The sequence below is a fragment of the Mirounga leonina genome, unplaced genomic scaffold, assembly GCF_011800145.1.
Source record: "Mirounga leonina isolate KUSES-001 unplaced genomic scaffold, KU_Mleo_1.0 Mir_454, whole genome shotgun sequence".
Taxonomy (NCBI): domain Eukaryota; kingdom Metazoa; phylum Chordata; class Mammalia; order Carnivora; family Phocidae; genus Mirounga; species Mirounga leonina.
The window spans coordinates 4,636,928-4,651,482 of NW_023270763.1; the positions used below are offsets into that span (position 1 = coordinate 4,636,928).

At 43.5% G+C, this 14,555-nt stretch overlaps 1 protein-coding gene across 2 annotated transcripts in view; it reads right to left on the reverse strand.

Annotated features, from left to right (window-relative positions):
• Positions 1 to 13,634, reverse strand: part of RAC1 (Rac family small GTPase 1) — a 25,393-nt gene extending 11,759 nt beyond the window's left edge. Inside the window, exons 1-2 of one of the 2 annotated variants that reach the window (XM_034988344.1) lie at positions 13,378 to 13,634; positions 2,922 to 2,993 (exon numbers count right to left, since the gene is read on the reverse strand). In XM_034988344.1, coding sequence (XP_034844235.1) covers positions 2,922 to 2,993; positions 13,378 to 13,412 — 107 coding nt within the window. In that variant the 5' untranslated portion in view covers positions 13,413 to 13,634. The remainder of the gene's footprint in view (positions 1 to 2,921; positions 2,994 to 13,377) is intronic. The other variant, XM_034988342.1, reaches the window with a different exon arrangement.
• Positions 13,635 to 14,555: the final 921 nt, after the last annotated feature.

Sequence of the window (14,555 nt, forward strand, 5' to 3'; positions counted from 1 at the left end):
GCTCCCTGCTCGGCGGGAAGCCTGCTTCTCCCTCTCCCACTCCCCCTGCTTGTGTTCCCTCTCTCGCTGTCTCTCTCTGTCAAATGAATAAATCTTTTAAATAAATAAACAAATAAATTTAAACTGGTTAAGTGTCTGCCTTTGGCTCAGGTCACGATCGCCAGGTCCTGGGATGGAGCCCTGCATCAGGCTCCCTGCTCAGTGGGGAGTCTGCTTCTCTCTCGGCCCCTTCCCCTGCTTATGCTCTCTGTCCAATAAAAATAAATACATAATTAATCAATTTAAAAAAGAAAGAAAATAATTTTTCTCCCCAGGAAGAAATGAAGTATAAAATTAGTCCCTCTTTCAAACCTCACTGTTGACTTTTTTGTGTACATATCAGACTCATCTTCAACAAGGTGGCATACCACAGAGCCACACCGAAGTGTTCCAGAACACCCGCACTGAGTATAGGGTGAAATTAATCAAGCCCTGGTCATCCAGGCCTGCAACCAAAGGGACATGGTAACACAAAGCAAACCTGATTTGAAAAGCTATAGTGTAACGTTTCCAGAGTGAGTGTACCAAATTACACACATAAATTAACATGAAGTTGCTACACAAAAAGTAGTTACTGATAAAAAGAGACAGTCCAGAAAAGCCTGTCTGACGGGCAGAAAATAAGGTGGACATTAAAAAAAGGCGGGGGTGCTGGCTGCTCAGTTGGTTAAGTGTCTGCCTTGGGCTCATGTCATGATCCCAGGGTCCTGGGACTGAGCCCAGAGTTGGACTTTCTGATCAGCGGGGAATCTGCTTCTCCCTCTGCCCCTACCCCTGACTCAATGCATTCGGTCATGCTCTCTCAAATAAAAAAAAAAAAAAAAAAAAATCATTAAAGTACCACCAAGTACTTCATTAAAACGAAAATCTGGCATTGCAATTCAAACCTGGGCAAGTACCAAACAGGACACACTACATCGGCCTGTAAGATAAAATTCAGAATTCATTTTCACATGCTCTCAACACTAAAACTTAGGGTCTTGCTACATTGCAACAGCAAAATGAAGGTCTGAGTAAGCCTGCAATGTAGCTTACAGAACGGAATGACAACCAGATTTCATAAAGAAAAAGCCTCATGTATTGCAAATCTGCTTCCATGAGAAAAGGAAAAATTATTCAGTAAACAGTATCATGTTTTTCCATCTTGGAAAAAAGAATCAGATGCCTGCCTCCTACTATACCAAAAAAAAAAAAAAAAAAAAATTCTAAACAAATTTAAACTTTAGCCACAAAAAATCTAGAAAACCTACTAGAGGATATTTTTGTATCACTGAAGTAGGAATGGTCTTCCTAAGTAAGACATAAAACTCCATGAAGGTGGAGTGGTATATTTACATAAAAATGCCAAACTTCTTTATGGCAAAAGACCCCATATAACAGAGTTCACAGACAAATGAGACAAAGGGGTTAATACTCCTTATGTACAAAAGTCCCACCAGTAAGAAAAAATTTCAGTAGAAAAACAAGCAAAGGATTTCCACAGGCCATTCACAGAAGACTGCAAATGGACAGTGAACATTCATGGAACCTTAACCTCACTGGTGATCAGAAATGCAAATGAGAAGGTAACTTTTTTCAACGCCTGCTGCCCACGGTCCAAGTTGAGGGGGCCACTTCAGTCCCAGCTGGTCCAAGTGACAGCCTTTTTGGCAGCAATTGGGTAGTATCTATCAAAAATTTAAATATCCATTCCCTGTTGACTCAGCACACTTCCACTTCTAAAAATCAATCACATGTGCACAAAGACATGTGCAATGATGTTTCTAACACATGGAAAAAAAAAAAAAGACCTAACGACCAGTGGTGTTATCAGGTATTGTAGTTCAAAGTCACTGACAACTGATAACAATTTAGCTCTACCTATGTGTAGATTAGGAAAGTCCCCACCATAAAACCAGAACACGGACAGTATGATCCCACTTCTACAGAACTGTGGACACCTCTGCAGCATACAGTGCTATGCTTGACGAGGTCAGCAGAGGTGGGACCCGTGCTGTTTCCTCTCCTCCACCATGGCAGCCGTCAGGACAGAGCTGACACCATGGCTGCAGGGCGATACGTTACAAGGCTCGGCTACATGGGGCTCCCTAGTAACCCCATCATCAGAAAAGCACTTTTCCGGGGTGCCTGGGTGGCTCAGTTGGTTAAGCGACTGCCTTCGGCTCAGGTCATGATCCTGGAGTCCCGGGATCGAGTCCTACATTGGGCTCCCTGCTCGGTGGGGGGTCTGCTGCTCCCTCTGACCCTTCCCCTCTCATGCTCTCTGTCTCCCATTCTCTCTCTCAGATAAATAAATAAAATCTTAAAAAAAAGAAAGAAAGAAAGAAAAGCACTTTTTTCCATCTCCACTCAATTCTGCTGCCAAGAGGGTTTAAGCAGCTCAGTAGCCAATTCTGTCCTCCCATAACTGCCCCCAACACACACCCTGGTTTCATTTTGACCGCCTGATAACTCAACAGTGACATGCAACCATCAGATTCCTTGCCAGAAAAGGCCAATTACAATGTAACAGCATATTTCATGTTCCAGTTCTTTGATCCTTCACACACAGAACCCAGAGAGCCAAATTTATCTGAAACTCTTATATTATCCAGTCTTCATACTTCAGTTAGTTAACTTTGTTTCCTGAATGTCTAAAAACCAATTAGGAAAGCTGTGTTTCGTCACAATGTAGAAACTTTACATTAGATTATTTTTAAAAAGCTCAAACAAATACCTTATAATTAGACTTTGGTGAATGTTTGGACGGAAAATTAATTAGATCTGTTCATGTGCAAATTAAGAATGCCTTTATAGCAAAAACAATGGTCAAAGGTAAAAAACAAACAAACAAACAAAAAAAATCACAAACAAGTTAATTCCCAGTTTAACTGGATACTTACACAGTGGGGATGTACTCTCCAGGAAATGCATTGGTTGTGTAACTGATCAGTAGGCAAGTTTTACCTACAGCTCTAAAGAGAGAGAAAAAAAAATGGTGTAAGTTGCTTAGTCAACATGAACGTCATCCTTTCATTATTCTGTTAAATTTCTAGAAAAATCAAGGAGTATACACCAAGTACTTAGCATTGAATAGTTTCTATAATCTTTTAGTTAACACTACACATTTTTATCCTGAAATGTATAGTAAACACAGTCGAATTTCTCAAAAAGGAGCCTTCATGTTCTGTTTAGGTGTACAGCATTAGCATTCATGGTCAGAAACAGCTGTTTAATAAGCCAGGTTGAACAGGAACAAGATTTTTAAATTGAAAGTCTCTTCTGTGAACATCTGTACCAGTCTTTCATCCAAGAATCTTCAATTCTATCCTCAAATCATTTTGGAACACAGCCTTCCTCTACAACTTCCACTTGGTTGCTAGGTAATATATTTTGCTGCCTCAGAGTGGTAGCTCAAACCCACCACCTTTTAAAGCCTTCCCTCTGGCATCAGTAATGACTGTTCTCTTAATAGAGTGCTTAGTCACTAACCACACACACAACTGTGAACCACAAAGAGCCACACAGAACTCACTTTAATTCATCTGTATTCATCTGCCACCTCCCCAGCCCCCATCCTCACATATCACCATAAGCTTTTAGAGCAACTAACACAATATATTCCAGACATATTAATTAATGGCTCAGGGATGCTGGCATAAACTTCCAAGCAGCTGCAAAGAGGAGAAAGTAAAAAAGAATCGTGTAGAAATCCTCCAGAGACAGAAGGGCCTCCTGCACAACTGGTGGTGGGTACAGTGTACCATCAGGCAGAGATCAGAGTGGTGGTTCAAAGTCTCCCAACTGCTTGAAATGTTTTTTCATGAGAATGTCCCCTACAAATTAAGATCATTGCACCCTTAGCCAAAAAATGGTTTCCAAATTTTACATTCTTACGGTGACTTCAAGGGCTTCTGAAAGCCTGTGTCCCTGGCTTAAGGATTCACTAAATGCTCTCCCTAAAGGAGCCCATCTCCTGCTGTCTTCTCTTGCCTTACCAAGGTCATGCCTATCACACAATGAAGTTCTGAGCTGTAAGATTTTGTTGTTCAATCTCAACTACCAGGAATTAGGATTCACCATAAAGAAGTTAAGTGCTTTTCTATCTTTGTAGCACTCTTAGCTGAAGGCAAAAACCTCTCAGCTAGAACAGATTACAGGCCCATCCAGTCTTGCCAATACTCGTTTTACCCATAACATTATTAAGGGCTTAAAAGTTGGAACTCCCCCACCCCCAAAGACCTCACGGAGTCAAACATTACATCATCAGGAAGTTGCTTCCAACTCCTAAAGGCTTTCTAAACAAAATGACTCACTGGCCACACATTTTGTTAAAAGCTTACAATGTCAAACCTGTGTGAGCAGGAGGCTGAGATCTGCAGTCGTTACCCTGGATTTGAGACCCAGAGCCAGCTCTTTATCACTTATTGGCTGGAATTGTTAGTAGGTTTCAACTTCCTTATGCCTCAGTTTTCTCAACTGTAAAATGGATGCAAGAGTACCAACTCCATCACAAAACTACTGAAGGCATTAATTCTAATTCAATCTATACCAACAACGTGTATGCTATGCAAGGAAGAACAGTAGGTGCTGAAGATACTGCAATGAACAAGACCTCATGGAATCTGTGAGGTTATTAAAGTAAAAAATGAAGAATGCTGTCATTACATAAAATTATAGGTGTGATAAGTGTATTAAAGATGCTCTGGAGGGGCACCTGGGTGGCTCAGGTCAGTTAAGCGGCTGCCTTTGACTCAGGTCATGATCCTGGAGTCCCAGGATCAAGCCTCACGTCAGGCTGCCTGCTCAGCTGAGAGGCTGCTTCTCCTGGTGCGCTCTCTTTCTCTCTCGTGCTCTCTCATTCATAAATGAATGAATGAATGAATGAATAAATAAAATTAAAAAAAAAAAAAAAAGATGCTCTGGAAATGTACGGCAAAGGGATCTAACCTAGTCTTGGGAGGCCCACAGAGGAGGCTGCAATGTATACAGAAACTTAGAGGCGTGGGGCCGTGACAGAAGGAACATTCCAGGCAAAAGCAACAGCATTTATGGGGAAGCCCAGTATACCTGAAGAACAAAGAAGGGGGAAGCAGCAAAGGAAAATATGAGGAAATCGTCATCTCTTCTTGCTAAGGGTATGGGACTTGATCCTACTTGGGAAGTCCCAGAAAATTTTTAGTTGCCGAGAAACCACTAAATTTGCATTTTTAGAAGCAGCCTCTGACTGCAGTGGGGAAAGAGGACAGAGGAAGGAAGCTGGGACTGGAGGCAGGAAAACAAGAGTGGTGTGAACCAACGAGGGGGCTTCACGGTGAAGAGATGTGGGCCATTTCAAGAGCTTCCTAGGCACAAGGCAGAACAAGACAGCTCAGCCATAGGTTGGATGTGGTAGCTGAGGGAGGAGAGTGGAGTCTAAGGCCATCATCAGTGAACCTCTTCAAAATTACAGATGTTGTGTAAAAATGTTACTACTTATTGCCTCTTAATGTCAAGAACAAGCAGCTATGAAGGTTTTAATGGTTATGTTAAAATGTCAGAGTAGCACTTCCCTAAATCTCTTCCATATGTATGAAGAACAAAGCCATTACTTAAAAATACGACCAACTCTGTTTTAAATGCTCTAAAATTTTTTTCCTGAAACTTCACCTTTAGCTGAGGCATCGTCTTTTGAAAGGTTTAACTGTAAAGGAATTCAAGGTACTGGCATAACCTGATACTGACTGGAATTTTTTTTTTAACAATCATTACAGTATTTGCTATAAAGCTAAGTTCTGTAAGAAATTATTAAATTATAAAATTCTGACCTTTTATTTCTTTTTTAAGCAGGCTCCACATCCAGTATGAAGCCCAATGTGGGGCTTGAACTAATGACCCTGAGATCAAGAGTCTGATGCTTCACCGACGGAGCCACCCAGATGCCCCAAAATTCTGTCTTTTTAATTAAGTACATGTCCAACCTTTGATTTAAATATTTACTTAGTTTTTAAGAAAAGATAAAAAGAAAAAGGAAACGGTTATTCACCTCCCATTAGTGTTACTTATTCATTCCTTTTAAACACACTCCACAAACAAGCTCTAGAGGCCAAAGTCAACACAGGCTCAGGCAGTCAGAGCTCCTCACAGGGAGAATGGAAGTCACGTTTGGTCACAGCCTTGCCTGAGGCTGCAGCAGAATCGCTGGAAGTTGCTATCTGCTTTGGAGTTTCCAACTTTATATATACTTACCTGCTCAGTTCAACCTCTTCTTAAAAATCTTTGAAAGCTGCCACAACATTAAAAAATAAACATGAGTCTACTGGAAGAAAGTTCACATGAGCACATTTTTTTTTAGCCTATCTGTGCCTGTCCTGCTCTATCTTGTAGAAATAACCAAGATTAAAGCCAATAACTTGTGTTGCTATTTTTTTTTTTTAAAGATTTTATTTATTTATTTGAGACACAGAGAATGAGAGAGAGAGAGAGAGCACATGAGAGGGGGGAGGGCCAGAGGGAGAAGCAGACTCCCTGCAGAGCAGGGAGCCCGATGCGGGACTAGATCCCGGGACTCCAGGATCATGACCTGAGCCGAAGGCAGTCGCTTAACCAACTGAGCCACCCAGGAGCCCCTGTGTTGCTATTATGTTCTTTGTTTTTCCATTAGAACTTTAAGGAAACTTTTAAAATTTGGGGGGTAGATCTCAATATTACCAAAATCTATAAACCAAAACTTAAAAAGCACATACAATAGGGCGCCTGGGTGGCTCAGTCATTAAGCGTCTGCCTTCGGCTCAGGTCATGGTTCCAGGGTCCTGGGATCGAGTCCTGCATTGGGCTCCCTGCTCTGTGAGAAGCCTGCTTCTCCCTCTCCCACTCCCCCTGCTTGTGTTCCCTCTCTCACTGTGTCTCTCTCTGTCAAATAAATAAAATCTTAAAAAAAAAAAAAACAAAACACATACAATCAATAAATCTGGAAACACTGGCAACTTCCTCATGTTAGAAAAGTAAAGGAGGGGTGCCTGGCTGATTTGACTCTTGATCTCAGGGGTGTCAGTTTGAGCCTAAGCTGGGTAGAGAGATTACTTAAAAATAAAATCTTTAGGGGCGCCTGGATGGCTCAGTCGTTAAGCGTCTGCCTTCGGCCCAGGTCATGATCCTGGGGTCCTGGGATAGAGTCCCACATCGGTCTCCTTGCTCCACGGGAAGCCTGCTTCTCCCTCTCCCACTCCCCCTCACTTGTGTTCCCTCTCTCGCTGTCTCTCTGTCAAATAAATAAATAAAATCTTAAAAAAAAAATTTTTTTTACCCCACCCCATCCCCAAAAAGGGAAGGGATACAGTACAGGAAGTTAAAAAATAAGAACTTTCTGCATTGCCTTACTTAAAAAAAGATATATTGGGGGGCACCTGGGCGGCTCCAACGCTTGGTTTCGGCTCAGGTCACGATCTCAGGATCATGAGAGGGAGCCCCATGTCAGGCTCCGCACTAAGAGCAGGAGTCTGCTTGAGACCCTCTCCCTCTCACTTGCTCTACCTCTAAAATAAAATCGTTTTAAAAAATAAAATAAAATTTAAAAGCTACACTAATCTTAATAGGACTGGAAGACCAGAGAAAATAAGCGTCTCATTAAGCGTCTGCCTTCGGCTCAGGAGAAAATAAGGAGCCTGTACTGCTGTCTAAAAGTACCTAGATCTTGGGGCACCTGGGTGGCTAGATGGTTTAGCATCCAACTCTTGGTTTCAGCTCAGGTCATGACCTCAGGGTCCAGGCTCAGCGGGTGGTCTGCTGGAGATTCCATCTCTTCTCCCTCTTCCCCTACCCCCACTCCTGCCCTTGCTCTCACTCTCTGCCTCTCACCCTAAAATAAATAAATCTTTTTTTAAAAGTACCTAGATCTTAAAGATGAACAGAATGTAGTGAAATGTGAATTACATGTATTAAATATGTATTTATGTTTACTGCATAAATGAAAGACCCTGAATGAAAGTCCTCAATTTACCCTGTGAAATGGGGTTTGGGAACTCTCCAACAGTAGGCCTTCAGTAAATGCATAACCATGCAGAGAATAAATTCAGAAAATGCATGAAGAGGGGCGCCTGGGTGGCTCAGTCATTAAGCGTCTGCCTTCGGCTCGGGTCATGGTCCCGGGGTCCTGGGATCGAGCCCCGCATCGGGCTCCCTGCTCGGTGGGAAGCCTGCTTCTCCCTCTCCCACTCTCCCTGCTTGTGTTCCCTCTCTCGCTGTGTCTCTGTCAAATAAATAAAATCTTAAAAAAAAAAAAAAAAGAAAGAAAATGCATGAAGAGAGTAGTTTAGTGCTACAAAACCACAAATTCTAATCTGAAATTCTGATATTCTGTCACTAACAAGGGACACCACAACCAACTTACAGAAAACTATTATCACCATTGTAGGCTTCAAAAAAATTAAAAAACCCATGTAGTTTCAAAAACCCCCAGAGCTGAAGATGCTACCTCTAAGAGTTCAATTCTGAAGTAGCCTTTAGTCTATAGACCCCTGCCTTCTAGAACCACCAAGCCTAACCCTGGAGTACTTGATATTCGGACGTGCAGAAGATACAGAGTTCAAAAACAAGAATTTTTATCTAACTACTTATCACTCTCATTCTCCCTCAAAATCAAATCCTCTTGGGCGCCTGGGTGGCTCAGGTCATGATCCCGGGGTTCCGGGATCAAGTCCCGCATGGGGCTCCCTGCTCAGCGGGAGGCCTGCTTCTCCCTCTCCCACTCCCCCTGCTTGTGTTCCTGCTCTCGGTATCTCTCTGTCAAATAAATAAAATATTTAAAAAATAAAAAAATAAAATCCTGTTAAAATATCCCGATAGGGGCACCTGGGTGGCTCAGTCGGTTAAGCGTCTGCCTTCAGCTCAGGTCATGATCCCAGAGTTCTGGGATTGAGCCCTGCGTGGCTCCTTGCTCAGCGGGGAGTCTGCTTCTCCCTCTCCCTGTCTGCCACTCCCCCTATATGTGCTCTCCCTTTCTCTGTCAAATAAATAAAATCTTTTTTTTTTTTTTTTTTTTTTTTTAAGATTTGAGAGAGACAGAGAGGGAACACAAGCAGGGGGAATGGGAGAGGAAGAAGCAGGCTTCCCACAGAGCAGGGAGCTCCATGCGGGGCTCGATCCCAGGACCCTGGGACCATGACCTGAGCCGAAGGCAGACGCTTAACAACTGAGCCACCCAGGTGCCCCTCAAATGAATAAAATCTTAAAAAAAAAAAAAAAAAGCCCTGATAATGGGAAGATATGGGATACGGAAATAGAGCAAAATATTGATTACAAAATCTAAGTGGAAGGTGTTCACTGCACAACTCTTTCAACTTTTCTGTATGTGTGACACTTTTCATATGAAGATGTGGCAGGAAAAATATTCCTCTGATGACATGTGGTAACTGCCTTGGTAGCAGGATTCCTGATAAAACATCTCCTTTTTAGTAAGACTAAAATGACAAAAACTACCTGGTGGGTGATGCTGAGGTGAAAAAGTAGTAAGTACTAATACATTCGATGATTAATGCAAAAGATTATAAAAAGTGGCTTTAAGATTTCTTTTTTTTTTTTTTTTTTAAAGATTTTATTTATTTATTTGACAGAGAGAGACACAGCGAGAGAGGGAACACAAGCAGGGGGAGAGGGAGAAGCAGGCCTCCCGCCGAGCAGGGAGCCTGATGTGGGGCTTGATCCCAGGACTCTGGGATCATGACCTGAGCCGAAGGCAGACGCTTAACGACTGAGCCACCCAGGGGGCCCTGCTTTAAGATTTCTAAAAATTACTGATACTCCTCTACTGAACCCAACCTCACACTTTTACTGGGATTATCATTTTAAAGTTAAAAAAAAAAAAAGTAAGTATAATTTTAACCACCAAGATCAGAGTCAAATAACAAACCCAAATTTAGAAGCCAGTGCAGAGTTCAAACTCCTTTACAACAGGTCAAAAATATGGAACCCCATGCCTCAAGACAAAAATACACAAAGACATTTCATGAAGCACTTAAATTCATGGATCATACCTTCAGTGATTATTCAATGGAAGTGAGTGGGGAGTAAGTGGTGTACATTCCTAAAAAGATGACATCATCATGGAAGGTATTTTTCACACTCAACTAAAAAAATTCCTGGACAGCAATGTCTAAATTAAACATTGGGCTGAAGAGACCACTAGTCCAAGCTGGAGTGCATGTAGGAGGGCTCAAGTCACTCACTCCCAGCCTTCTGGTCAACCAAAGTCAAAACAACACTATTAAAAATGGTTTAGAAATATCTGAATGTGAGGGCGCCTGGGTGGCTCAGTTGGTTGAGCGACTGCCTTCGGCTCAGGTCATGATCCTGGAGTCCCGGGATCAAGTCCCGCATTGGGCTCCCTGCTCGGCAGGGAGTCTGCTTCTCCCTCTGACCCTCCCCCCTCTCATGTGCTCTCTCTCTCACTCTCTCTCTCAAATAAATAAATAAATAAAAATTAAAAAAAAAAAGAAATATCTGAATGTGAGATGCTGTCTTACCTAAATAAAGCTGGGAGAAATTCTTGGGGGCAGAGATCCCCCAAATAAAAGTGACAGACCCTGTGTTCAGGAAGGACTAAAAGAATTAGGACCAACAGAAGGATTTGCAGAATTAAAAAATATCAAAATTTCATTTCATATTTTATACTCAATGGCAACTGAATTGCTATATAGGAAAAAATCCATAAAAAGAATATAGGCTAATTGATCCTACTTATAATATGGTTATAACGTAGCTTTTAACCGCACTTTCCAAGAATATATTTTAGATAAGGGAGCTTGCAATTTGTGCAACTTCAATCAATTTGCCTTTATTGCTTAAACTGCCCTTAATTGCCTCAAATTCCATAGCATTGAGTTCTTTGCCCCACAAAATTTAGAGCCACGTTTACAGCTTTAACAATTTTTGAATAAAAGAACGTTCCAGTTATATCATCAGGCATGCTTTGTTTGGGTAAAAGCAGAAGAATATTTTTGGTATGGAATATTATGTATCTAAAATTTTCACTGAAGTAATGTTTGCTATACGTAGTCCCTTATTTAAAGTAATAGAGGGGGCGCCTGGGTGGCTTGGTCGGTTAAGCATCCGACTCTTGGATTTCAGCTCAGGTCTTGATCTCAGGGTCATGAATTCAAGCCCCACGTTGGCCATGGAGCCTACTTAAAAAAATAAAATTAAAATTAAAAAAAGAAAGTAATAGAGGGCGTACCTGGCTGGCTCAGTGAGAGGAACATGCAACTCTTGATCTCAGGGTCATGAGTTTGAGCCCCATGTTGGGTGTAGAGATTACTTAAATAAACGAAAAATACTTAAAAAATAAATAGAGCTTAAATTGTTTATTCCACTTCTAACAGGGCTTAGCCCCAGTCTACATCAATGTCAAATCCAGTACAAAAAAGGCTGAAAACTGAAAGCCAAGAATTGTGTTTTATGCCTTGCACTCCCCTCACAGAGCCCAGCAGCGCCTGAGAGTAAGAGAAACAGCGACAGTATGACTGGCTGTAGGCACTTACTCAGCTGGGGCCAACCACCCGTGAGGCAGTTAGTATCCAGCATCTTGTTTAATCCTCACAACTTCAATTTGAGGCCCCTGTCCTGGGGGACGAGTGATTTGCCCAGGGTTTCCCCCCAGGCAGTGGGGTGGGGATTTGAAGGAGGGATCCCGATCCCACAGTAGGCATTCAACAAGTGGGTAACTAGATAAACAAGCTAATACAAATAGTAGAGGTCCATAATCTATAAGCATTAAATACATCTGCTGCGCTTTAGTTTCAGAAATTTTCAATTAAGAATATTACATACTACAGTTAGATATTGAACTACCAGCAGTTTGACTAAAAAAAAATAGTATTATTTCATACTCTTAAGCATTTTTAATTTTTAAAGTAAATTCAGTTAAAGTGTTCCTAAAACAATGTGATACAGGTTTAGTTAATTCATTACACAAAAGGATCAAACTTCGTTTAACCAATTTACTGATTTCCCTACTAAACTAATTAGCTGAATATTTTTTTGCCCCAAACGAAAGTAAAGCTTTCTTTTGAAGGGTTTAAAAAAAAACGGGGGAGGGGGTAAAAAAAAAAAACAAAAAAACAAAAAAACCATACATTACTCCTAAATAGGTGAAGTTTTAATTTTTAACTATACACACACAACCATTAAGTGTTAATGTTTCACACGCTGATCCTGACAGATCACACAGATGGGCATCTTTTAAAAATCAGTTCAACTGTCCTTGCATCTGAATTAGCTGCAGAAACAATTCTGAATGTCTAATGTACGACCATCTCAACAAGCTAATTCACAACTTGGGAGGCATAAAAGCCACATCAGTTCTAATGACAAGTTTGGGGAATATTAATCAAAAGGAAGAGCGATGCCAGAACTCTTCCTTCGACTTTACGGGACCTGAAAAATGTACCAACTGCATCCTGAGTTTGATGAAACGGATAGTAATTCTTGGAGCTTCCTTGTTAACACTCAACACTACTCGAGCACTGCGGAGACACACAATTTTGCTCGGATTACACTGAGATTCTTGTTTCTATGGGAGAAAAAAAACTGCATAAGCCAAGTCTTGTCTTCCTCTAGGGCCTGTAACCACCACAGACAGTAATGAAAAGAAATGCCTTGAGTCACAGGGCAGCTCCGCTCAGGGAGCCTGTTCTGCTACATCCCATACCTAATGCAAGAAGCGAAAGCCAGTTTCTTTTTTTTTTTTTATGACCACACCACTTTCAGAGAAAAGAACCGTCTTAATCACACCCAGCTCCTCGCAGCCAGGATCTCAAAAGTTTCTCCACGGAAAGAGCAAAAATTATCACATCCCCACCCAAAAAAAAATTTTTTTAAGCGGCGAAATACAGCGGAAGAGACCCCGTGGTTAATCAGTTTAGGGGTCACCAAACCAGCTCAGACAAATATTCGTCAAGTCCTATCGACCCGACCGCCGGGACACACGGAAGCTCCTCACCGGGCTCGAGAGGTTGATGTAAAAGCCCAGAAAGGGTCCTTTTTTTTACGAAAGGCAACTCCAAGCCCACCGATGTAGGGGCCGACGAGCGAGGGTGGCGGCGCGGCTGGGGGGTCCCGCCCGGCGCGCCGCCGGCCCGAAAGAAGGCGGGAGGGTGGAGTTCACTTTTCCCTTCGGCCGCCGGTCGGCGACTCCCTGCCCAACCCAAAATTTAAAAAAAGAAAAAAAAAAAAAAAAAAGCCGGAACGAGGCCCGTGCCGTCCGGTCCCGGAGGGAGTGAGGGGCGGCCCGCGCCCCGCGCCGCTGAGGGGCCGGCTGCCGGCCCGCGCGAGCCCGCCCCGGCTCCCGGCCCCCGCCCCGGCCCCGGCCCCGGCCCGCGCACTCACCCGTCTCCCACCACCACACACTTGATGGCCTGCATTTGGGCCGCTCGCTGGGCCGCGGCGGCGGCCGGGCGCTGACGCGAAAAGCGGCGAACTCGGGGCGCGGCGGACGGGCGGGCGCGCGGCTGCGGGCGGCAGGGCGCGGGGTGCCGGGGCCGCTGTCCACGCCGCCTAGCCCTCCGCCGACGGGAAGCCGGAGCCCAGAAGCGGCCACCACCCAAAGCTGAGGGAAAACTGCGGAGAAACAGGAAATGGCCGCTCCACTCACATCCGGTCTCCCCTCCCCCACGCCGGCGCGCCGCTCCCAGGCTCCGGGGCGGGGCCGCTCCTGCCCGCGCGGCTCCCGGGCTTCCTGCCGGCTTCGGGGACGCTCGGGAGCGCTCGGGAGCGCTCGGCTCGGGGGAGGGAGGGCGCGGGGGCGGGCCGGCCGCCATCTTTGTGCCACCTGGCGAAGGGCCTAAGACTAGCCTTCTTCTGAGACAGGAGACGAGATTCTTCCAGAAAATTCGGAACCTGAAACTCTAAAGGAAATACCCCACGCTGTACCACTTTTCGAAGATAACTTCTGTTCATTAGGCCAAAAATGGGTTGAAATTTCTTCCCTTACCTCTGCGTTTTCTGTTTCCGGTGCGTTGAGCATTTACTAGGCCTACGCTTTGTACCAAGTTCTGGAGATGACGTTCTGTCAGCAGACCAGTAAGGTGCCAATATTTTGGTGTATTTTCTGTCAGTTTTGTTTTTTGTTTGTTTTTTGTTTTTTTAAGTAGGCTCCATGCCTACCCTGGGGCTTGAACTCAACAACCCTGAGATCAGGAGTCACATGCTGCACGGACTGAGCCAGCCAGATGTCCCTCTTGGTTGTTTCTTACTTTTTTTTTATTATTATTATTATTTTTAAAGATTTTATTTATTTATTTATTTATTTATTTATTTTTTAAGATTTTTATTTATTTATTCATGAGAGACAGAGAGAGAGAGAGGCAGAGGGAGAAGCAGGCTCCCAAGGAGCAGGGAGCCCGATGCGGGACTCGATCCCAGGACCCTGAGATCATGACCTGAGCCGAAGGCAGTTGCTTAATGACTGAGCCACCCAGGCGCCCAAGATTTTATTTATTTATTTGAGAGAGAGAGAGAGAGCACATGAGAGGGAGGAGGGTCAGAGGGAGAAGCAGACTCCCCGC